Here is a 23,865-nt window from a genome sequence, read left to right as displayed (position 1 = left end):
TCCTTCATTTTAAAACTGTCGTAACTCAAAACAAACAACTTAAAATTTCTCCTAAAGAGAATGCCCAACTTTGGCACATATATTTAGGGTACATTAATCTCAATAGGATTGAAAGGCTAGTGAAGAATGGACTTCTAAGCGAGTTAGAAGAAAATTATTTACTTGTGTGCGAGTCATGCCTTGAAGGCAAAATGACCAAAAGGCCTTTTACTTGAAATGGTTATAGGGCCAAAGAACCTCTAGAGTTAGCGCATCCAGGCCTTTGTGGTCTGATGAATGTGCGAGCTAGGGGAGGCTATGAATATTTCATCACTTTTACTGATGATTATTCAAGGTATGGGTACGTTTATTAAATGCAACATAAGTCTGAGTCCTTTGAAAAGTTCAAAGAGTTCAAGGCTGAAGTTGAAAACGCATTAAGTAAAACGATTAAAATACTTCAATCTGATCAAGGTGGAGAGTTTTTAGATTCTGAATTCCAGAACTATATGATAAAATATGGAATAGTTTTCCAACTCTCGGCACCTAGTACACCTCAGCAGAATGGTGTATCAGAAAGGAGAAACCAAACCCTGTTGAACATGGTTTGATCGATAATGAGTTACGTTTCCTTTCCTTACTCGTTTTGGGGTTTTGCAGTAGAGACTGCAGCCTATATCCTGAACTATGTTCCCTCCAAGAGTATTGCCAAATAACCTTTGGAGTTGTGGAATAGTCGTAAAGCTAGTTTACATCATTTTCGCATCTGAGGTTGCCCAGCTATTGGGGTTGATGCCCTAAAGTCTCGTGTCCTATAGTTTGTAAACAGAATATATGATATTTACTTCACATCTTGTTTTTTGCTCAGTTGTATGTTTTATTTTCTTTACCACAAACCAATAAATATAAAATCCCTGGTTATCTGTATGCAACTTAAGCATGTATGTGGTGACATACAAGTGGATCATGTCTTAAGTGATGACCAAAATGGTTTGTATTATATGGATATATGAGGGAAACCTTATCCTGGTAATACTACGGATGCGGCCCGTTTTGTGGAATGCTCACAAGTGTTGTGACTTGTCATAAATGGTATGATCCTGATCATCCGTGTAGGGGACATGCGAGCGGAGTCATCCTATACAAAGAGTTCGTATAAGACCTAACCACGAAGTGTTAACGTCTCGTTATATAACACCGTTCATGACAGAGACTTCACTTCACTAGGATGACCATAGGTAACATGATCTCAATCCTGAGTGAATTGGGAACTCCTATCATTGAGGGCGATCCTTTGATTTGTATGGGTATGAGTGGCCAGGTCGTCGATTTAAACCTATCATTTTGGGGATTCGGTTGATTTGGGAGCTGGAAACTCAGCTACACAAGATGGAATTCACTCCTTCCTCGAAGCAGGGGTAAGTAGATAGATAGCTCCCTTAAGGGTCGATTCCAAGGCTTGAACTATGTGGCTCCACATACCTTCTCTTGGCCTGAGAGGTGTTCACACATAGTTGGACTATGTTATATTGTTCATTAGAGGAATCAGTGGTACTTAAGAAGTGAGATGTAACTACAGAGGCAAAACGGTAAATTGGCCCAGCGGTACTTACAAGCATCTTTGAAGGGTCATCGTACTCATGATTGGTTATATCCGATGGACACAGAAATATATCTGTAGTAAGAAGAGTTTAGTTGTTGTTCTTTAGTGGAATGCCTGGCAGTTAACGGATGGTGGATCTCGTGGCTAAAGAGTTTATTTAGCTATCCACGTACTGTTGGAGCTTCGAGCCACATGTCCATTAGGTTTCCTAGGTAGCTTGGATAAAGTCGAGAATCAGTATTTGGATCAGTTTGAAATGTTCAAATTGACAAGAGGGAGTTTGATTATATATGATATAATTGAACTGGTAAATTATATATGATATAATTGACTAAATGTATGAGATAATTATTTTGGAGGAAATTAGATATAATTATGATTTATATCAAGTGGAGAAGAAATTACTATAGTAGATATGTGATATCAAACTATAAGGTAAAAATATAATATGATTATATTCATTAATTATTAAATTGGTTAATTATATGATAATTGGCCGAAAACCTCTCCTTGGACGTGCATTAGTGGGAGAATATAAGGTCGGTTATTGCAACCAAAGAATAAAATGAAAAAGTGTTTCATTTTGCAAAAAGTTCGAAAATTCACAATCGGTGTGGAAACGTAACGATCGCCTAGCTTGAGAGCCTATACGATAGTTGCTCATCGCCTAAACGATCGCACACCAGCGCTTAAACGATCGCAAAGTGTGTCGCATTTTCTAAAAGATCGTCTACCATTTATTAAACGGTCGTTTAGTAAAGCCTACACAATCGTGTAGCTTCTTCTAAACGATAAGCACATAGCTATACGATAGCTTTTTCTCTCCCACTTGCTTATCGTCTACACGATTTGTTCTTTCTCCAATCTCTACCAAATTCACTAAAGACCACACTTTGGATTCTCACTCCGAGAATACCAAGGGCTCCATTTGGTGGTGTCGTCCCCGCTGCTGTTCACTTGTTCGTGACTGTTCTTGTTGCTGCCATTCGTGTAGACGATTGTGCTGCTGCAGCCAACTGGTTTATTGGGCGATAGAATGCCAGTGGAGGTTCTTCCGCTGCGTCTGAGTTCAAACTTTGAATAGGGTCTTCAACTAGTATGAGAACTCTTTCCTTTGTAATTTTTATTGTTCGAAGCATGTCGTTAATTAGTGTGAATTGCATAACTGTTTGATAGAATGTGTGTGTGGTAATTTCGGTCACAATGAAATCGGAAAGATTCAAACGCGCTCATGGATGCTCTTCGTTAAGAGTTCCTTCACCAACATATGTGCTTGAGGCTAATCTTAAGAAATTTGAACCACATTCGAGGTTATGCCTATTTGTAGGCTACCCCAAAGAGACACGAGGGGGTTATGTTTATGATCCTAAAGAAAACAAAGTGTTTGTATCGACAAATGCTACTTTTCTTGAAGAGGATCATATAAGGGAGCACAAACCTAAAAACAAAATCGTGTTAAATGAGCTTTCCAATGAAACTACTGAATCTTCAATAAGAGTTGTTGAAGAGCCTACTACCTCAACAAGAGTTGTTCATGTAGGTTCATCTAGTAGGTCAAACCCACCTCAAGTGTTGAAGGAACCTCGACGTAGTGGGAGGGTTGCAAACCCACCTATTCGCTATATGGGTTTAACTGAAATCCTAGCTATGGTAGTTGATGGCGAGGTTGACAAGATGAATGGGTCAAAGCCATAGATCTCGAAATTGAGTCTAGGGATCTTGTAGATCAACCTGATGGTGTAAACCTATAGGCTGTAAATGGATCTACAAGAGGAAATGGGGTGTTGATAGGAAGATGCAAACCTTCAAAGCTAGACTGGTGGCAAAGGGTTATACCCAGGTAGAGAGAGTCAACTATGAGGAGACTTTCTCGCTTGTTGCCATGCTAAAGTCTATCCGCGTCCTCCTATCCATTGCCTCATATTATGACTATGAGATATGGCAAATGGATGTCAAGACTACTTTTCTAAATGGAAATCTTGAGGAGACCATTTATATGGTGCAGCCTGAGGGACTCATAGTTCAAGGTCAAGAGCAAAAGGTTTACAAGTTGAATCAGTACATTTATGGACTGAAACATGCATCTCGATCTTGGAACATAAGGTTTGAAAATGCGATCAAATCTTATGGCTTTGACCAAAACGTTGATGAGCCTTGTGTGTACAAGAAAATCATCAAAATTTCAGTAGTTTTCCTAGTGCTATATGTAGATGATATCCTACTCATTGGGAATGACGTAGGCTTACTGACTTCAGTTAAGAACTGGCTAGCGACCCAATTTCAAATGAAAGATTTGGGAGAGGCTCAATTTGTTCTTGGGATTCAGATCTTTTGGGATCGAAAGAACAAAATGTTAGCACTGTCTCGGGGATCGTACATTGACAAGATGTTTTTCAAATACTCGATGCAAAACTCTAAGAGGGGCCTATTGCCTTTCAGGCACGGAGTTACATTGTCTAAGGAACAGTGTCCTAAGACACCTCAAGAAGTTGAGAAAATGAGACGGGTCCCCTATGCATCTGCCGTAGGCAGTTTGATGTATGTGATGTTATGTACTAGACCTGACATCTGCTACGCAGTGGGGATAGCCAGTAGATATCAATCTAATCCAGGATATGGTCACTGGATAGCCATCAAGAACATCTTCAAGTATCTTCGGAGAACGAGGGACTACATGCTTGTGTATGGTTCTAAGGATTTGATCCTTATAAGATACACGAACTCTGATTTTCAGACTTATAAGGATTCTCAGAAATTCACTTCAGGATCGTGTTCACTCTTAATGGAGGGGTTGTAGTTTGGCGAAGCACCAAGCAAGGGTGCATCGCAGACTCCACCATGGAGGTCGAGTATATAGCGACTTGTGAAACTACTAAGTAGGTCGTTTGACTCAGGAAATTCCTAACTGATCTGGAAGTTGTTCCAGACATATCTAGGCCTATCACCCTTTATTGTGATAATAGTGGTGTTGTGGCGAATTCCTATGAGCCTCAAAGTCATAAGCGCGGAAAGCACATTGAGCGGAAATACCATCTCATCCGAGAGACTGTGCATCGAGGGGACGTGATTTACACGAAGATAGCTTCGGACACAACGTTGCTGATCCATTTACGAAGGTTCTCACGGCTACAATGTTTGAGGGTCACCTGCAAAGTATAGGTCTATGGGACAGACTACGGCTAGACTAGGGCAAGTGAAAGATCTTGTACTAGGCGTTTATGCCCTACTTTATTATTTTTGTACTTGTAATTTGATTATCCTGTACACCCCACAAGCTTTAGGACAAGTGGGAGATTGTTGGGATTGATGCCTTAAATCTCATAGGGTCTTGTAGTTTGTAAACACTTGTATGAACAAACATTCTGTGATTTATAATATATGATATTTTATTCACTTCAGTCTATGAAATATATGATATTTTAGTTGCATTAACCACAAACCAATAAACTAAGATCCATGGTTGTCGTTGTAACTTAAACATGTATGTGGAGACATACAAGTGGATCATGTTTAAGTGATAACCTAAATGGTCTGTAGTATATGGATAAGGTTGGGTACCTTATCCTGGTGACACTACGAGTATGACCCGCTTTGTAGGTGTTACAAATGTTGTAAAGTGCTACAAATGATTTGATCCTGATCATTCATGTATTAGACATGCGAGCAGGGATATTTTATACAAAGAAGTTTGTATAAGACCGGACCACGAAATGTTTAGTCTTGTTATATAACGCCGTTCATAATTGAGACTTTCATTTTACTAGGATGACCATAGGTAACATGACCTTAATCCTGAGTGAGTTGTGAACTCCTACCTATGAGGGCGGTCCTTTGATTTGCATGGGTAAGAGTGACCAGATCGATGACTCAACAAGCCTACCATTTTGGGGATTCGTCTGATTGAAGAGCTGGGAACTCAGATACGAAAGATGGAATTCACTCCTTCCCTGAAGCAGGGGTAAATAGATAAATTGCTCATTTAAAGGCTGATTCTGGGTCTTGTGTGGCACTATACCCTCTCTTGGCCCGAGAGAGGTTTAGTCATAGTAGAACTATGATCTATTGTTCATTAGAGGGATCAGTGGTACTTAAGAAGTTAGATGTAACTAAAGGGGCAAAACGATAATTTGGCCCAATTGTACTTACGAACGATTTGTGAAGGGTCATCATACTGTTGATTGGTTATATCCAATGGACATAAAAATATACTTGTAGCACGAAGAGTGCAACTATCGATCTTTAGTGGAGTGCCCGGCAGTTCTCGAATGGTGGATAATGTGATTAAAGAGTTTAATCAGTTACTCACGTACCGTTGGAGCTTTAGGCTATAGGTCATAAGGTCCCCTTGGTAGTTCAATGAATTTAAGTTGAGAATCAGTTTTTGGGTTAATTTGAAATGTTCAAATTAATATTTGATTATATATGATATAATTCAATTAATTCAATTATATATGATATAATTGATATAATGTATTTGATACATTATTGTTTGATTGGAGGAACTAATATTTGAATATGATTCAAATTCATTTTCTATGAATTCTTCATAGCCATTAAATTTAATATAAATATGATTTATATTAAATGTCATAAAATAAAGAAAAAAAAACTATGGTTTATATATTGTATATGATGCAATATTAAAAATATAGATTAAAAATATAATATGATAACTTAGTTATTATATTTATTTATATTTATTAATTATTTGATAATTAAATTCTTTTTTTCAACAACCACCCTTAGTGGGTAGTTATTTAGTTTTATGGCAAATTTGGGATAAAATGAAATTTAATTTCAAAATCTCAAACAACTGACGAGATTAGCAAACGAGTAAGAATGTCTTACTATATGATCACTTAAGAGACTACACGATCAAGTAGCTTGTCTATGCGATAGACTTTCTCATCTACACGACTGTGTTGTTATTTACACGATCGTCTTCCTCCTTCACAAAAAAGACTTCCCTCTAACCAAAAGAAGCCAGAGCCCACCACTCTTGGATTCTCACACCGATAATATTAAGGTATCCAAGTGGTAGTGTCCGGTTGGTTCGAGGATCGAGTTTCTGCTTGTTGCTGATCGAGGGAGATCATGTTGTTCAACGCGTTGGTGAACGATCAAGGGATTATCTTGAAGAACGGTTCTTCAAAGCTATAATCTCTTATCTTTTGTTTTCTTTTCAGAAGCATGTTGTAATTTAAGTTTTGTGCATAATTTATTTTGTATGACTGTAAATGTATAAGTTTATTCACAATGGGATTTAGAAGACTCGCTTCCGCTCAAAGGTCCTTTATAATTAGAGTTCCTTCACTTCCATCACCGCGATTCAATAGCATCAAAACCAAGCTCACAGTGGTTCCTTCTCCCAACTCGCTTGCGGGGGATGATAACATTATATATTCGTTAATAATCTACCTCTTCCTTCTCATTCTATTTCCATTTATTTGTGCTCTCCTATCTGCTGTTGACACGTGTATTTGAATGAAGCCCATTTGCTCTTTGCTGAGCACTTCCATTTTCATGAGTTTTTAGTACAGAACTTAACAAAAATAAAATAAAATAACAGATCATAGGTGATTTATAAGGGAATATGAATACACAAGTCAATTTGATTTTTCTTTGGAAGATTGACCAAATCAAGTCGGTTTTGTTCGCTTCAGTTTGAGTATTTTGGTTCCTCAATTTTTCTTTTGTTCTTTCTTTCACACTGTTTCTCCCTCTTAAAATCTTCAACCAAATAGGCCAAAAAACAAAAGAGGTAAAGAACCAAACAAGAGCCAAGCAAACAAAAGAGGAAAGATCAAGCAACTCATAGCCTATGAGGTGAAATTTCCCTTTGAATAAAAGAAAAGAAGTCTATAATATTGAGAGCAAGACAGACAAGTCCAAAGAAAATACAGCTTTTCTCAAGCCATCCAGTGAAAATCAGTCCAAGCTGCCATTGGAGAATAATAATAAACAAAAACAATCCCCACATGAAAAAGGCTCAGGCTTGGCTTCTACACCAGCATTTCAAATTATATGACTTCTACTCTTCACAGTACACACAAGTATTTACAACCAATGCATTGAAACCATTGTTATCTTCTAGTTCAATTTTGTGTGAGAAGGCCAACAAAAGTGCAGATGAAACTGCATCCCTACTTTCATTACTGCACCACGGTTTCCCCATCGTCAAATGAAGAATTAGAAAAAGAAGTTTCATATTCAAGATAACATGTTTTTCATGTTTCATTCCTCCTCTTCTTCCTCTCCGTCCTCATTCTCGTCGATTCCAACCCAATGGGTGAAAGCGAAAAGAAATTCTTTAAAGTTTACCATTCCATTTTTGTCCCAGTCCATCTCCTCTGCAAGATCAAATAAGTGAACAAGCTCAACCATTAATTCGTTGATGCAGCAATCGATATACAAATGGAAAGACTACAAGGTCGATGAGCATTACCAAATCTCCTCATCGCTATCCGCCCTGAAGAGCGTTCTCCCGATGTGGTCTCGTTTATTGCAGATATCATCTCGCTCTTGCTTACATATCCATCCTTATTCTTGTCCAAGAACGCAAATGCATCGACCAAAGATTCAAATGTCTCCTCCAATTTTGGCATTCCGAATTGAGATTTCTGTTGAAGTCAGGGAATACAAAAGAAAAGCATAGAGAAAAAAGAATGAAGAAACAAGAAGCTTGAAAACAAAACGTTCGGATACAGAAAATTTAGCATTGGGATCATCCTTGAGAAGATAGACAAGGCAGAGAAGTACAATGAATTCATTGAACTTCATTCCCATAGCTGTACTAATATCACAAGCATCAAAGAGATCATCGATTTCCTCCTCCGTGAGCGAAATTTCCAGCCCATCAAAACATTCCTTAAGCTCCCGACGATCTATTATCCCGTTCAAATCTTCATCTATAAAGAAGGCATAACTTCTAAGCATCACCATTTTGTGGGGGTACAAGTAGAGTAATTGTAAATTCAAGGCTTGAAACTTGAACTTTTAAACTGAGGTTCAAATGAGCTGTGGCTGTAAGTAACCATATAGTTAAATTGGCATTCTAAAGAAGAGAACCAAACTAAGTACTCACCAAACTGTTGGAAAATAGTTTTGCATTTTCTAAGGCTATCATCAATTTTGGGGAATTTCAAGATTATGCTATCAAATGACCTAATGATGCTTCCTTTAGATGCCCTGTGTCTCATTGCCTCAACCATTTTGGCTTCAAGTTTTGTTTCTGGTACACAATCTGGAGATTCCAACTTTCCCACCACACTCCCCATTGCCAACAAAACTTTGACAACACAAAATGGGATGATGTTTTTGGAATCAACCAACTAATTAAACAATGTCTCTGTTCATAGCCATAAAACAAACAATCAAATCAGTCTACACCATTAAAAAAACATAGGATAAAGAATCACTTCGTAAAGAAAAAGGGAAGAAAAAGGTCTATATTCTACTTTAGTATCTCTACTTTTAAACTTTTAAAACATTACACTGAATCTTGCATAAAACGAACTTCACTCTAAACATCTGTTGTTTACCTTCATATATATTTGGGAAAATTGATTTAAAAGACCATACTCGAGGCCCAAAATGATTTTTGCCCACTTTTTAAAACTTAAGAATTTCAACCTTTTGTTTACCTCATCATCAAGCAATTTTACAAAATTACTTTTATTTCTTCTCTTTCTTGTTGCTCTTCTTGTCGTGCGACCAACTCGATGAGACCATGCACCAGCTCTAACAAGTCCACACGAGCAACTCCAGCTGCCAGCCGTCTTCTTCTTCGCTCCCTTTATTCAGTTTGAGTTGCAGATCGAGAGTGCAAAAGCAAGAGTAAGAGAGCGGGAGTGCAAAAGCAAGGGCGAGAGAGAGATCATGAGAAAAAGGTAAAGAGGAGAGCGTTCTGTGAGAGGAAAAGGAATGAAGGTGCAAGAGCGAGAATAAGATAGCAAGAGTAAGAGAGTGAGTTTTTTTTTGATAATTTCATCCGAATTTAATGTCACCAAAGGATTAGAAAACCTCAGTGGGGCATATCTCATCTTTTCTCCCAAATTTGGGTCATCCATCCGGAAAACCCTTCATATTTACCATAGATAAATGTTTGCAAGTTACTAATTAAAAAGAAGAAAAGGGTTAATAAAAGACCTAAATTTGGTTGCTTATATCAGATTATACATAGTAAAACCACAAAGGGTTCAATACTAAGATTTAATCCCAAAAAAAAAAGGGGGGTCAACAAACAGATGAACCAACAAGCAAAAAAGGATAGCAAAACTACCAAACAAGCCCATATACATTTCAACACTGGAGAGTACAGAACCATAAATCAAAAGCTTCTAAACCAATAACTAAACCATAATCAATGAAACAAAAGTCAAAAGAAAGGAAGAAGGAAGGTTTAACCTGTATGAGATTAAGGCACAGCTTGAGCTTGGTTCCAAAATCGCTTGTTGTTGTTGTTCAAGAATCTCAGAAAGTCAACAAGGAAAAGAAAGAGAAATCGAAGGGTGTTTCGAGAGATTTTTTCTAGGGGGGTTTTGTTTTTTATAAATGAAGGAAAAGGAAAATTTTGGTAGAGATTAGTTGTTGGTGAGATGAAGATGAAAATGGGGGATGATGATGATTCTTTGCTGCTGCAGCTTCATTGGATTCTTTTCACCGATTTCTGTGGTCGACCCACCACGTTTCTGTATCGGCTCCAAATTCGACAATCTCCCTAAAAGATAGGAACAATCAATTTAAAATTATTTCATAATCTTCCTCAAATGTTTTCTGATTTGACGCTCTCTTTTTAATATGTTCTCTCCATCTCATCCCATTTCATCATCTTCATGCTCATTTGTCCACATTTGTTTATTTATTTATATAAAAGAATCATGGACGCCATTTTATAATTCAACTCAATTTTTATCTTCTAGTTCAATGATAATTGGTATGTATGTTACGGATCATAAGTTGAAAAAAATCAAGAAATTATTTTTATAAAATAGATGAGTTACTCTTACCGAATATATATATTATAAGTTCATATCAAGATGGTATCTCTTTGAGTTCACAATTATTGGATCGATTTCTTTTTAGGACTAAATGTCCGTTTGAGTTTCATAAATTCGGGTATCATATTAGATAATATAGAGTTTCATCTCAAAATCAATTATTAATAGAATGAGTAACTCATATATCTTATAAAAATTGTGAGATCCCTTGATTTTTTCAATGTGAAGTCCTCAACAATGTAAAATTATATCAAATGTAACTAAATTTTGAGGTTAATTTCAGTTATATTCTTACACTTCGAAAAGTTTTACTTTTCTTAAAAAAGAAAAAAAAAATTCATTAAACAACGAACTAACTACAAACAAGATTCTCATTAGAAACATAATCAGCATAATTAAAGTCTCAACTGACCTCTCCAATAACCTCCTTCAGAAGGGAGATTTGGATCAAAATAATCAACATCACACACCCATAAAACTTTCAAATTGTTTATTATTCCATAAAAGTTGTTGAAATAAAGCTACTCTTACTCCCAGTAAACGTAATCAATCAATCGTAATAAGAAAAGTGAGACCCGTTTAAGTACATTAGAAAAAACTAATTAACAATATCCTGTACATTATGAATACTAAAAAAACCATTATGATTGTAACAATTTTGATTACAAGCAATAAACATGGCCTAAATGATAGATCTTGACCCAATAGTGTACAAATTTGAAAATGTAATATCATTATTACCATTTACTCTATCTTAAAAGATATGGTTAAAATCACTTATATTATCAAAGTTTACACATCAATCGTCCTATTAATTTAAGCAAATGATATCACATATATCTTCCAATCTTTATACATTAATCGTCGTCAATTTATATCTTATTTAACAAAAAAAAAAAAAAACAAAACAAAACTCTTTGGTTGTGTCTTTCAAAAGAAGTCTTAAAATTTAAATACTACTTTAGTCCTTGTATTAAAATGTTTATTTTTTATCTTTGTACTTTCAAATTTGGTTCAACTTGGACATTATACTTTTAAAAAGTAACTATCCTAGTCTTTTCATTTCATTTTTAAAGAAATTGAATAATCAATTTTTTAATTTCAAAGACTAAAATGATCTAAAGTTGAAAGCATAAAGATTAGAATGAATATTTTTTAAAATATAGAGATTAGCATGAACTAAAATCAAAATACAGAAATCAAAATGAACCAAGATAAAAAATACAACCACGAATTCACAAGTTATGAAATGATATAAAATTAGAAAATTTTGGTGCATGCCTAATTGGCTTAAAAAAAAAGTAGACTGAAGTCAATGGCAACCTCACCAAGAATTTATATATGATTATAAAATAGTACTCAAAGGCTTTATGTATACCACTTATCATATATGAGAAGAATAAAATATTACTAGAAGATTAGTGTAACAAATACAAATAGAATTATAACATAAATTTAACAACTCACACTAAAACAAGCATAACTCGACTGACATCTAATATGTCTTACGATCAAGAAGTTTCTAGTTTGAATTCTCCATCTCTATTGTACTTAAAAAAAATTTCAACTCACAATTACAATTATACATAACTTTATGAAAGACCGAAAAAGTTCAATAAAACCTAATACCGTTCCGTAGTCTTTTTATTAATATCGGAATATGGTACGTTTAATCTTGTTTAAAATACATGTAATAGCATCCAAATGTACAAACAATTTAGTGAGTACAAGGAGAAATACTATGAGGCATTAGCACAAGATTATGTACTTACGGCCTTATGGGATCCCAAAGCTTGAGTCCATGGCGCCCGACGCCCACTCCATGACATTACTATTAAGTTTCTTTCTGTATCTTTTTTCCATTTTCTTTTAGAAACAGATGCAAGCATTTGGTAATGATTACAGTCCTTATTCTCATTTTTCATAAACGTTTCCAAAATTGAGAAGAAATTTCGGAACCAAAATCAAAATTTCTTGTATCTTGTTTCTATATATAGTATTTTCCCAACCATATAGCATTAAAATAATTATATTTACTTTTGAAAACTTATTTTCATATAAAATTTTACATTTTCCATTTAGATTTCAGAAAAACCAAGACAAAGAGTACCAAAACGTGTATGCATCTTTCAATAAAAAAAGAAAGAACAAGAAATATATAACGAAAAATATTATCATCCAAGTCCTAAAGTCCCATTTGATAATAATTTAAATCCCATTTGGTAACTATTTTATTATTATTATTTTTTTTAAATTAAACCTATAGACACTATTTCCCCCTCCAAATTTCTTCTTTTATTATCTATTTTTCACTAACGATTTAACAACCCAAACCAAATTTTGAGAACTTAAAAAAGTAACTTTCAAAAAGTTATTTTTATTTTTGAAATTTGATTAAGAATTCAATTATGGTACTTAAGAAAGATACAAATCATTTCTAGATAAAATAGACTTAACATTCAAAAACAAAAACCAAAAACTAAATTGTTATCAAATAGAGCCCTAGTATTTAATTTTTGTTTTTGAAAATTAAACCTATAGATATTACTTCCACTTAATTATCTACTTTCACGGATGGTTCAAAAAATAAAGACAAAAATTAAAGTAATTTTTGAAAACGATTTTGTTTTTGAAATTTGATTAAGAATTCAACTATTGTAGTTGATAAAGATGCAAATCATCGTAAAAAATAAGAAAAAATAGGCTTAATTTTCAAAAAATAAAAACAAAAAACCAAATAATTATCCGTGTGACTCGGTTCTCAAAATTGGGTTAAAAGGTTTGAACCAATCTGGGTTTTGAATCAAACATATAACTTGAAAAGGGATGGCAGAATTAGTAATAGATGCAAGGATGCCTGCAAAGAACTCTCATCTTTTCAGAGTGTTCACAATTATAATATGTAATGTCCATGTCAAGAGATTTTTTTATACATCACAAGAAGTATCAAACCCACTAAAATTGTATATTTTTCTTGTTCACTGTTGCTTTTGTAATTACAATATATGTGTGAGGATACATTTAAAAGAATGAATAATACAATTGATAAAGAATGTCTATGGGATATGTACTTTGGTGTAACTTAATATAAGTAACCTTATACAAACAAAAGCAATATGTTATTATACTCCTACATATTTTAATTTATTGCCATCAATACATTTTAACCAAATCACTTTTATTCAAGGATGCAATTTACTACAAGGAGAAAGCATATACCCTCTTTATCATTTTTATTTTAGTGATACCTCAAGCTCTACACAAGGCTCGAAAGATGGCATCGACTTTCAATATCGAACAAACAACCCCGAGACGAAGGGTGGTCACCAAATGAGGTTGAGTTTTGACTTCTGTTGGAATTGCTTCTTGGTGATACACCAATGTTTAGGGAAGGTACTTAGCTGTGTACCAACATAAACAGTTCAAAACCATATAAAGAATGGGTTCTTTTCAAGCATTTAGTTCCATGTATTTGCAACAACTATATTAATTCATGTTTAAAATCTTATCATTGTCAAAAATATACAAATGAACAGATACTTGAACCACTTCTAATATTAGATCATGGAATGTTCTTTAAATTCATTCAATCTCGTCAATATTTCTGATTATTTTTCAATCAAACTTTAAACTTTTATCTCAAATTTCTCAATAGTTACAAATAAAGACATAAATAAAGGCAGATCTTCACTTTCTATAGATACTTTGTTTATTTCTACTCTTTTCGTATTTTGTGCAAAAATATAAACCAAAATTGGTTTTTTTAGGGGGAAAAAATCTAGTTTCAACGTCACGAGAAGAGGTAGCAAAAAAGTATAAAAATATTGGAAAAAATCAATTTATATCCATGTAAACTTTGAGAGTTGTATCAATTAAACCCCAACTAACAACAGTTTCAATTTAGACACCCTAATCTTTCGTAAGTGAATTAATTTAGGTCTTTCGTGAGTGATATTACACAATCATTTTCACTCTCTTTCATTTGAAATGAGAGTCACCTAAAAAAAAAATTATTCCTCTCTTAAAGTTTTACCAAAGTTACACGAAATTTTATCACTCAATTCTTTCTAAAATGAGTAGAACAAAACAAGAAGATGAAAAGATACTCATATTAATAAAAAGTCACTATTTGATTCTATCCTTTCTTTCTAACATAATACTAATCACTGCACTTAAAGAAATCATATACATGCGTGAAAATGATGCATTAACAGTTATAAAACGGAAGTCTAACAGAGGCCTAAATTGATTAAATTTTAGGGACATAAATTCCTAAAACGTTAGTTCATGAAGCATGTTAGCTGTAGGTTTAAGTTAGAGAGGAAGGTGCTGTTTAGAAGTGCTTTAAAAACAGTCTTCTTCTGTTTGGAATAAAAATTTAGTTGAAACATGTTATATAACTGTTTTAAAGGTTGTTTTCTCCAGTTTTCTTTTTAGCTTGTGGTTTAATGGATGTTCTACTTGAATATAATTGATTTTTTTTTTTTTAGTAAATTTGTGAACAGTGAGATTTGAAGTGTACAATAATATTAACATTTGAGACACACAGAAACAGGTAGTTTTGAACAGAAACAGCCCAAAAGGTTCGTTGGCATGAAAAAAATGAGATTCGGTAAACTTACATTGCTAACGAGCCTTGCCCCAAACCAAGCTGTGTCTGTACCATAGGGTGGAGGAATGACTCTGATTCCATTGGACATTGGTGAAGGAAGAAGCCCATAAAGTTCCTTCTGCAACCTTTCTGAACAACAGAAGTTATAGGACAAGTAGAAGTGTTACTTCACTTTCATTCTCATTAGCAATCTTGGGCCCTAAGATTTAAAAATTTTCAATTTAAATCCTAAAATATGGTTAAATCTTTCAAAAAAATATCTTCACTGTTACTAGTACCTCATTTGGTAACTATTGGTTTTTTGTTTTTGGTTTTTGATCTTTGAAAACATTGATAGAAAACATATAACAAAAACAAGAATGTAAGCTCCATTTGGTAACCATTTGGTTTTTGGTTTTTAGTTTTTGAAAATTAAACCTATAGACACTCCTTCCCATTCTAAATTTCCTACTTTTCTTATCTACTTTTTATCATTGTTTTAAAAAACCAAGCCAATTTTTAAATCTAAAAAATAATAGTTTTTAAAAATTTATTTTTACTTTTAAAATTTGGCTATAAATTCAACTCTTGTACTAGAAAAAGATGCAAATCATTGTAAGAAATTAGAGGAAATAGAATTAATTTAAAAAATGAAATGGTTATCAAACGGGACCTTAGAAGTGAAAAAGATGTTTATATTCGTAGTTTTCGAAAATTAAAAACCGAAAACCAAATAGTTACTAAACGGGATCTTATTTTTCCTATAGAAAAATTGATTTTGTTTAGAAACCATTTTTTTCATAAGTTATTCCCAAACAGACAATAAGACGTGTTACGTTAGCTGAAACTGTAATACATTCAGTCTAGTAGAGTCAGCCAATTCAACTCTCAAGTATACCTTAAACTAAATGCTAGCTCATTGCTCAAGTCCCAACAAAATGAGAATAAACTATATTCACATATAGTAATGGCAAGAACATTTTGGGAGACTTAACCAAATATAAGACCAAAGCAAAAAATTTTGAATTGCAGGCACTAAACTGAAATCAAGCACACGTCAAGGAAGCTAAAATGGTAGTATAACCATAAAATGCATCAGAAAAGAAACCTCAAAATGCAAAAGAAGAAGAACGTTGAAAAGGATGACCTGCAAGTCCTGGAAGACAAGCACTGCCACCTGACAAAACCACAGTCTTGAACCAAGAATCATCATAAGACAGTTCTGCAGCATGGCAATGGTCCATACAAAGTGCAACAGCCTCGTGCAGCCCCATTGCTCGCCTGCCCACAAATGAGAACAAAAATCAGTAGTTTGAAATGATTTTTCTTTTTTTGTGGGGGGGGTGTTTAAGAGATGTGCCGAAATTGATGCGTGACAGTCAATTTTATTTGTTGATTTGTTACTACATCCTTTGAAAATATACAATTTTTTATTAATTCAAATTAACTAAAAGTTGGATATTGAAACCTCAAAATCTGTAGAATGCCTTGTCAAATGTGTTCATCGAATTATTCATGTCATTCTTATCATGCTAAGTTAGAAAAAATACTCCCTCCTAGCTTTTCCATTTGTTTAAAAGATATCTCTATTCTTTCAAAAGTTGTAATGTAATGTTGCATTGGACCATTCGTAAATGTCTCAAAACTACCCATGGAGTGGAAATCGAACTTCAGATCGAATTAGGACCTAGAGCACATGCAACAGTGACCTCGAATGGTGTGACTGTGTTTGTGCTCCAAGTTCCATCCAGGTCACAATCACACCATTCGAGATTTCAATTTTAATCCAACATTCTAATAAATTTCTACTCCAACAAAACAGTTTGAAAAATAAACTTTAATATTGGAACGTTAAAATGAGTCTAACTCAACAGCTATTGGCATGTACTCCTTCCATGAGATCAAAGGTTCAAATCAACAAGAGTAATTTTTAGGGTAGTTTTGAAACGTTTATGAAAAATTAACTATATTGGAATGCCAAAGCGAGCCTAACTCAACGGTAATTGGCATGTACTCCTTCCCATGAGATCAGAGGTTCAAAACCCAACATCCCCACTCGTACTTTCTTTTTTTTTTTTTAAACGGAAACAAACTTCTCATTGATGTAATGAAAAAGACTTGCTCAAATTACAAAGAAACTTAGAGATCATAGAATTCAAAGAGAACGGAGGGTCAGTAGGCACATCGGGTTATCTCAACTACGTTAACACAACCTTAGCACCCTCATCATATCCCAAAACAAAATACAGCCAAAATTGAAGTTTATAGTTCATAGTGCAGTGCATCCCCACCTGTTGTACTAAAAACATTGTGCAATATTGCAACTTTTCAAAGAATATGGGATTTTTTTTAAAGAAAACGAGGCTTTTCATTGATAAAATAATTTTTTTTTTTTTAAAAGGCAAAATAGTTACTATAAAAAAAGGGTAATTTAAAGTAAAAGAAAAAAGTCGAAAAGAAACATTGCTATCTNCTGTAATCTAGCTTTCTTTAAAAGCAAAATGACACAGTACCATGTCCATGTCACATTGACATCCCATACCAATATTTCAAACCATCTCCAACTTTCAGTTCGTGTAAAAAGTTATTTTAGACATTTTCCACAGAACATATATTTCAGTTATCAATGAAACAAAGACAACTTTTGGATGAATTTGATTTTCCAGCAGGAACTTCTGGTCAATTAAGTGTATGAATTTCTTCTAACATGCTCAAAATTGAACCTAATAATAGAAATTTATAAGAGCAGAAGAACTTTGTTATTTAACATAGAACATTTTCTAACAGGATGGGTCGGACTTACACTCCTCCCATACGCGGTTGGAATAAGATCTCTCCGGTTTGAAATCGTTCTTTGGAAAGAGTAAACCAACCTTCCCCAGCAGCTTCATACGATGCTCGAGTATCTTTAGACAATTCAGCTTCGTAGTCTTCAGCAACATAACATAGATTCTGAGTTAAGAATTTACAGACATTAGACACTACACCAAGTTAAAGGGAATTAAAACAATTGATACTTGAGAGACAACATAAAACATTTGATAGTTTAGACAGACAAAATAGGCATGAAAGTTTGAGGCTAAAGTGAACTGTATATGACTGTTTAAGAACCATAATATGATGTTAACCAATTTTCTTTTGGTGATAAAAAGAGGTTACCAAAAGAAGGAAAAAAATACAAGGAGTTAAACATCCCCATGAAAGCAACCTGGAACTAAAAAAACACGGAGTAGTTGCAACAAAAACTAAAAAAGAAAAGGATAATTACATCTACTGATGAAAAGCAGAGTGGCAACCAAAATTTTATATCAATGCTCAACATTTTAAAAGGACAGCAAAGATTAGAACCATAAAGATTTGGCCCTCATTCTGTAAAAGGTTCTGCCAAATTCCTAATACTTCTTTTTCTGATAAGAAAATACTTATTTTTAACTTGTATAATTAAAGTATCAAGACCTCCACTCCTTGTACTTGCATTATCGTATATAGCCTACCCACCAATAATTTTCAGAGAGGCTTCGCCCACCAGAAAGCAAGCTATGGGAAACAAACAACAAGGGTTTTAAGTAGAGCACCTTTTCTCTAAATACTCAGAAACACTAGTTAAGTGCTTCCTCTACAAGTATTTTAAAGTGTTCTAGAGTTTCGACTATCATATTTAATTATATGAACAAAAGAGATAAAATAATAAGTACCCAAAATCATCAATGAAAATGATTCAACAGATCTATGTAACCTTCTAATTTGCTAAAGAAAAAACAAGGATGGGCAGAAGAGAACAATATTGCCTCCATTGACAACGGTAGGGAGAAATGACATTATGTGGACATGAGTAAATTGTGACTGAGTATTGAAAGCATCAACTCTGCTCCAGGTCTTAAGCTAGATTAAAATATTTGCACTGCCAAAATGCTGCTGCTTTGAGCTATTCCTAAAGCTAGAAAAAATAATAATTTGCTTGCATCAACATGGACACAAAGTATTGAGTTCATTAGAAGTTCAAATGTGTAAAAAGAACAATATAATTTATTAAATTTCACTTCCTAGAAGACAAATAGACTATATACAAACAAACTTGCTTATGACTTGAATCTTAAACAATGATAGCTTTTATTGTACCTCTTTCAATGTACGAACAGTGTACATTGATTCAAAATGTATATTATTCTGCTGCATCAGCTCCCGGAGGTACCCTGTAAGCTTTAAAGCTCCCAGCCCCACAACTTCAACCCCCACTTTCCGCATTACTTTGCCATGTAAAACTATAAAAATTTTATCAAAAGAATAAGAAAACATGAAATTTTGGTTCCATGCAGCAGGTGGATTGGTTACATAATTTCTCATAAAGCAACAATCCCTAAAACAAGTTTTCCATTAGTTCTTTTAATCGTCTGTTAGCATCTTATGTATTAATTGAAAACAAACTTAAAATAGTGGAAAGAGGTAACGTAAGGTACCTCAATCCCCCACACCTTAGAGAAAAGGTTAAAAACCAAACACAGACAACATGAGATAATCAACTGGATATATGAAGAGTGTTTCAGAATAGCCATAATGGGGAACGTAAGCCTCAAGTCTCTCCCAATGAGTAAAACAACCTGATTCTGTCTTCACATCATTCTTTTATAAGAAAAAAAAAACAGCCCACAAAAAAGAAAAACCATCTCACAAAAGAAGGAAAACCAATAAAGAAAAGGCCTCCAGTCATGTAAGAAACACCCATTGAATAATTTCAAAAAAAAACCTTTGCAACCATAACCCAAATATAAACATAAGATTTAGTAATTGTCCCTTTCCAAGCCTCTAAATAATGGACTGTTAGCCACAAGAAACAACCCTTCTCCCTAAAAGGGAGATGGAGAAGGAAATCCTCAATCATCTCATCAAGTTTCTATCTCAGGCCAACTTAAAGCCAACCACGGCAAAAAATAAGTCCACAAGGACGTAAAAGGTAGCTATTGGCTAATTGGGTGTTAAGTAAACTAGCGAGTAGCTATTTGATGGCCATTGACCAGTAAACAGAAGGATACACAATTTTCTTCTTAGTTTCCCAATTAATTAGGGGACGTCATATGTCATTAAAAATAAAAATACAAGATGCATAATGAGCCATTAAGATTTGTTTCTTCAGAACACTTGATTAATACACATTAGCTTAAAGTTGAATTAGAGATTATAAAAAGTTATGTAAGCTTACTTGGGACGATTGAAGTCACCTGGAAACCAACATTGACAACAATTCCCGAAGTTCTTCTTGCAGCATACAAGGCTAATGTTGCCTACACATGAAAAAACAAACAGTGCATGTAATTATCTAAGTCGCAATTTATGAAAGTTCCAAAGTCAGTAGTTCTACTTTTTAAATTATCATTTTTTTTTTCCTGAGATTACAAAGCTTCAATGGTAAACAATTCTCTACCATCATCCTTTCTAAACCACTCTACTCTATTTATTACAAACTCTCCCTAGAAAACTGCTAATTACTGACATACCCTTAATATCCCAATAACATTCAAAACTGCACTTCTACACCCTCTGGGTAGAAAGAGCTAGGGGGATAGGAACATCTAGCTCTAAACCAGCTCCAGAACCCTCCTTTTTCTTTGAAGGCTCCAAAACCCTCCAACAGAACCAATTTCCTTTCTTTCCTTCATACCTAACCAACCCACTAGGGACACGAGTGGGGAAGGGAACAGAGAAAACTTCATAAAAATAAATATCAAGGTTTTTTATATATGGTACTGTACTCATAACGGTCACTAAAAGAGAAGGAGAGGAGGAGGACAAGTAAGAAAAAAGAAAAGGACATTTCTTAAGCATAAAACCTGATTTACGGCACAAACAGAAGGGACATTCATGTCAAATAACACCGAATGGATGGCTTCTTTGAGTTGCTGTCTCGATGCTTTGGCAGATTCAGTATCTGAAGGAGAAAAGAAATGCAAATATATTTATTCATATTACACATCATTAGCTAAATGTTGAAGGTATAAAAATCATGTATGAATAAAAGAATAAAACATTTTTTGCTTTTCTTATTAATTATTAAAACCAAGTTAACATATTAGAACTAAAGTTTTAGAAGTTGGAACCTATTACATTTTATAAAATGCATTGTAAAAATCAATTATTCACCAATTATTTGATTCATATCAGAGTATAAAAACAGAAACTTAAAATGTGGTATTAATATTAGTTCAGAGGTTTACTGAAAGTATGGAGGCATCATTGTCCAACAACAAGTTCCCCTACCATCCAAACTTTTATATATAATGGGAATTTAATTACAAATGGATAAACAACAAAACATGGAGTAATACGTCAAAAAGCATAATAAGAAGCTGACCATCATAATGGCAGATTGGTAATGACACTACCACTGGATGGAAAGATGTTTTAACCCGCATCCTGAAATTAGGTGAAGTGGACATGTCAGTACAAACTGCAACTTATAAGAAGATTAGCAATTCATCTTTATAGTGACTAGAGAAATAAGTTCATCATGCATGTCGTTTCCTTTGTCTTTTCTTTGCCTTTTTTTTTTTCCCATTTCAGTGGAGCAAAGACAGGAGTGTAAAATATCAGCTATAGAAAAGAAGAAAAGAACAGGCCTGCTATAAATAGTAGCAAAAAAATGCCGAAGTCTAGAATACATAGGAGATTCGATGTTCCCAAATTCCTACAGGCAAAACAAGAAGTTCAATTACTGGACTTAATTAAAGGCCAAAACCAAAGCTATTTAGCAGCTATAGGCAATATTCCAAATGGAAGGGTTTTGATACAAACAGGAACAGGGAGTTACAGAAAGCACCCACCAAAAATGTTGCAGAACGCCCAGATGGACAATTGTATTTGCTCCAACCAAATTTGCAATAACCAGAACCACCTTCTCAATAACAAACAAGAGATGGTAAGAGTGATTTAACATCCACTCCTACAACTTAAAAATTTGAAGATGTCATCAAGAAGATGAAAGCTTTACACATTGAAATATTAACAATTTGTTGCACCATTGAACTTTTTTTTTTTATCAAAAACATAACTTTATCAATGAAGGAGATACAAAGAAGGTTCGGCAAGTGAATTAACTATACATCGTATATAAGAAACCTATCATACGGACAATTAGAATTCAGAAATACAAGTAGGGAGGGCAAACAAGGAAAGAAACCAAATAAAAAGAACACAAGTCAGCTAACTCGGACCCAAAACTGGAACCTTTTTTCCTAGGATAAATCTCACTGGCCTATGATGAAGAACCATTCAACCTTTATGAGTCATGATTGAAAACCTAATCGTCACCCTGATACAAGTTTCCAGAAACTAGAAGGTACTTATCATCATATGTGCTAATCTATGTTCAAATGTTTATCCTACGTTAAGACCCGTTTGGTAACAATTTGATTTTTGGTACTTAATTTTGAAAAATAAGCCTATGAACACCTATTCCGCCTCTAAATTTCTTATTTTGTTATCTACGTTTTACAGCCAAGTTTTGTTTCAAGTAGTTTTTAAAAAAAACTTGTTTTTTTTTTTTAAATTTAGCTAAAAATTCAAGTCTAGAGTTAAAAGAAGATGCAAACCAGTGTAAAAAAGAAGCTGATAAAGTTCATTCTATACTACAATAAAAAAGAAGCTGATAAAGTTCATTCTATGCAAACCAGCTAACTCGGACCCAAGCAGGCCTAACGACGTCGTCTCTACGTGGAAAGCAACAAACCCAAATAGATCATATTTTTTCCCTCGAAAGCCAAAAGAAGCTGAAAAAGTTCATTCTATACTACAAAATGCAAGTTCATTTGTCAGAGAAGATAAATTTAAAATAAACTCAGGAGGTTACACCACAAACTCACCATCAATGATAACAGAGCCCGGTACTCCTGCGCGTTTGCTATATACTTTCATGAATGACAATGGCATCATCTGACTAGAGAATGTACTGCAACCATAAATGCATTTCTTAAAAAGCCAACACTATATTCATAATGAAACTGACATGCAATGTGGCAATTAGACTATAAGCATAAGAGGCAGAAGGAGAAACAATTTCCAAACTTACTCAAGAGGGTATCCAGAAGCCAACTTAGTTTCTCCAAACAAAACAGAATCCCAAGGCTCCAACTGATTTTGAAGGAAAAAAATCCAAAGAGTATTGTCAGAAACAAGAGATCTCCAAGACCTACAAAGCATACCCATTTTAGCTGTGGACTTGGGGCCAGCTAATTGAAGTATTTGCATCAGTATATCCACCGGAATGCGATCGAAATCACCCAACGACGGCTCATGAACAGTATTCGGCATTTCCAAGTGCAATCCGGAGCGGGTGGACACGGATCCCCAAACTTTCCTGAATAACGTAGCCATTGGGAAATTGAAAGAAAGGGAAGAAGAGGGTTACATAGCCAAATTAGTCAAACCGTAATAGTGAATTCCATAGAAAATCAGTTTGCATTTCCGCCAAAGGAACAGAGAAAAGGGCCAAAAGGAAGTTGAGGAATTTCTGGAGGAAGAAATGGGAATTGGATATTCAATCGGCCACGGAAGACTTTTCGAGAGAATTGGGATATGTGGAGGATTGACGTGGATGGAACCGTCAGTTGACACCTGCCAAGAAACCAGGGAAACCACCGACTGTGTCTCATCTTATAAATATATATTTTTATACTATTCCCAAATTTTGGGAGGGGAACCTC

At 34.4% G+C, this 23,865-nt stretch overlaps 2 protein-coding genes across 5 annotated transcripts; both read right to left on the bottom strand.

Annotated features, from left to right (window-relative positions):
• Positions 1-7,404: 7,404 nt before the first annotated feature.
• Positions 7,405-10,417, bottom strand: LOC120091292 (probable calcium-binding protein CML21). Of its 4 annotated transcripts, none has more exons than XM_039049263.1 (6): positions 9,989-10,416; positions 9,226-9,488; positions 8,667-8,930; positions 8,288-8,490; positions 8,028-8,202; positions 7,405-7,932 (listed from the first exon to the last, which is right to left on the bottom strand). In XM_039049263.1, exons 3-6 carry the CDS (start codon positions 8,857-8,859, stop codon positions 7,817-7,819), a joined length of 687 nt encoding a protein of 228 aa, XP_038905191.1. In that variant the 5' UTR covers positions 8,860-8,930; positions 9,226-9,488; positions 9,989-10,416; the 3' UTR covers positions 7,405-7,816. The 4 variants fall into 4 exon arrangements, with proteins under 4 accessions (XP_038905191.1, XP_038905192.1, XP_038905193.1 ...); XM_039049264.1 differs by having other exon boundaries at positions 9,226-9,375; XM_039049265.1 differs by lacking the exon at positions 9,226-9,488 and having other exon boundaries at positions 9,989-10,417.
• Positions 10,418-13,521: 3,104 nt separating this feature from the next.
• On the bottom strand, positions 13,522-23,793 carry LOC120091853 (actin-related protein 8). Its single transcript, XM_039050002.1, has 12 exons — positions 23,232-23,793; positions 23,026-23,111; positions 21,988-22,058; positions 21,784-21,851; positions 21,519-21,580; positions 20,998-21,095; positions 20,370-20,451; positions 19,292-19,434; positions 17,976-18,124; positions 16,320-16,453; positions 15,204-15,322; positions 13,522-13,982 (listed from the first exon to the last, which is right to left on the bottom strand). Exons 1-12 carry the CDS (start codon positions 23,534-23,536, stop codon positions 13,905-13,907), a joined length of 1,395 nt encoding a protein of 464 aa, XP_038905930.1. The 5' UTR covers positions 23,537-23,793; the 3' UTR covers positions 13,522-13,904.
• Positions 23,794-23,865: the final 72 nt, after the last annotated feature.

The sequence above is a fragment of the Benincasa hispida genome, chromosome 11 (assembly GCF_009727055.1).
Source record: "Benincasa hispida cultivar B227 chromosome 11, ASM972705v1, whole genome shotgun sequence".
NCBI lineage: Eukaryota > Viridiplantae > Streptophyta > Magnoliopsida > Cucurbitales > Cucurbitaceae > Benincasa > Benincasa hispida.
This window is presented reverse-complemented; position numbering and strand designations above follow the sequence as displayed.

What these genes read in the sequence shown, in the direction of transcription:
- LOC120091292 (XM_039049265.1), bottom strand. Translation starts at nt 8,859, where the DNA reads ATGGGGAGTGTGGTGGGAAAGTTGGAATCTCCAGATTGTGTACCAGAA. An exon ending in ATCCCAATGCTAAATTTTCT is followed by an intron (nt 8,203 to 8,287) that starts GTATCCGAACGT and finishes TGACTTCAACAG; the next exon opens with AAATCTCAATTCGGAATGCC. An exon ending in GATAGCGATGAGGAGATTTG is followed by an intron (nt 7,933 to 8,027) that starts GTAATGCTCATC and finishes TTGATCTTGCAG; the next exon opens with AGGAGATGGACTGGGACAAA.
- LOC120091853 (XM_039050002.1), bottom strand. Translation starts at nt 23,536, where the DNA reads ATGGCTACGTTATTCAGGAAAGTTTGGGGATCCGTGTCCACCCGCTCC. An exon ending in GGCGTTCTGCAACATTTTTG is followed by an intron (nt 21,852 to 21,987) that starts GTGGGTGCTTTC and finishes TTTTGCCTGTAG; the next exon opens with GAATTTGGGAACATCGAATC. An exon ending in CTGTTCGTACATTGAAAGAG is followed by an intron (nt 18,125 to 19,291) that starts GTACAATAAAAG and finishes TTCTTAACTCAG; the next exon opens with AATCTATGTTATGTTGCTGA.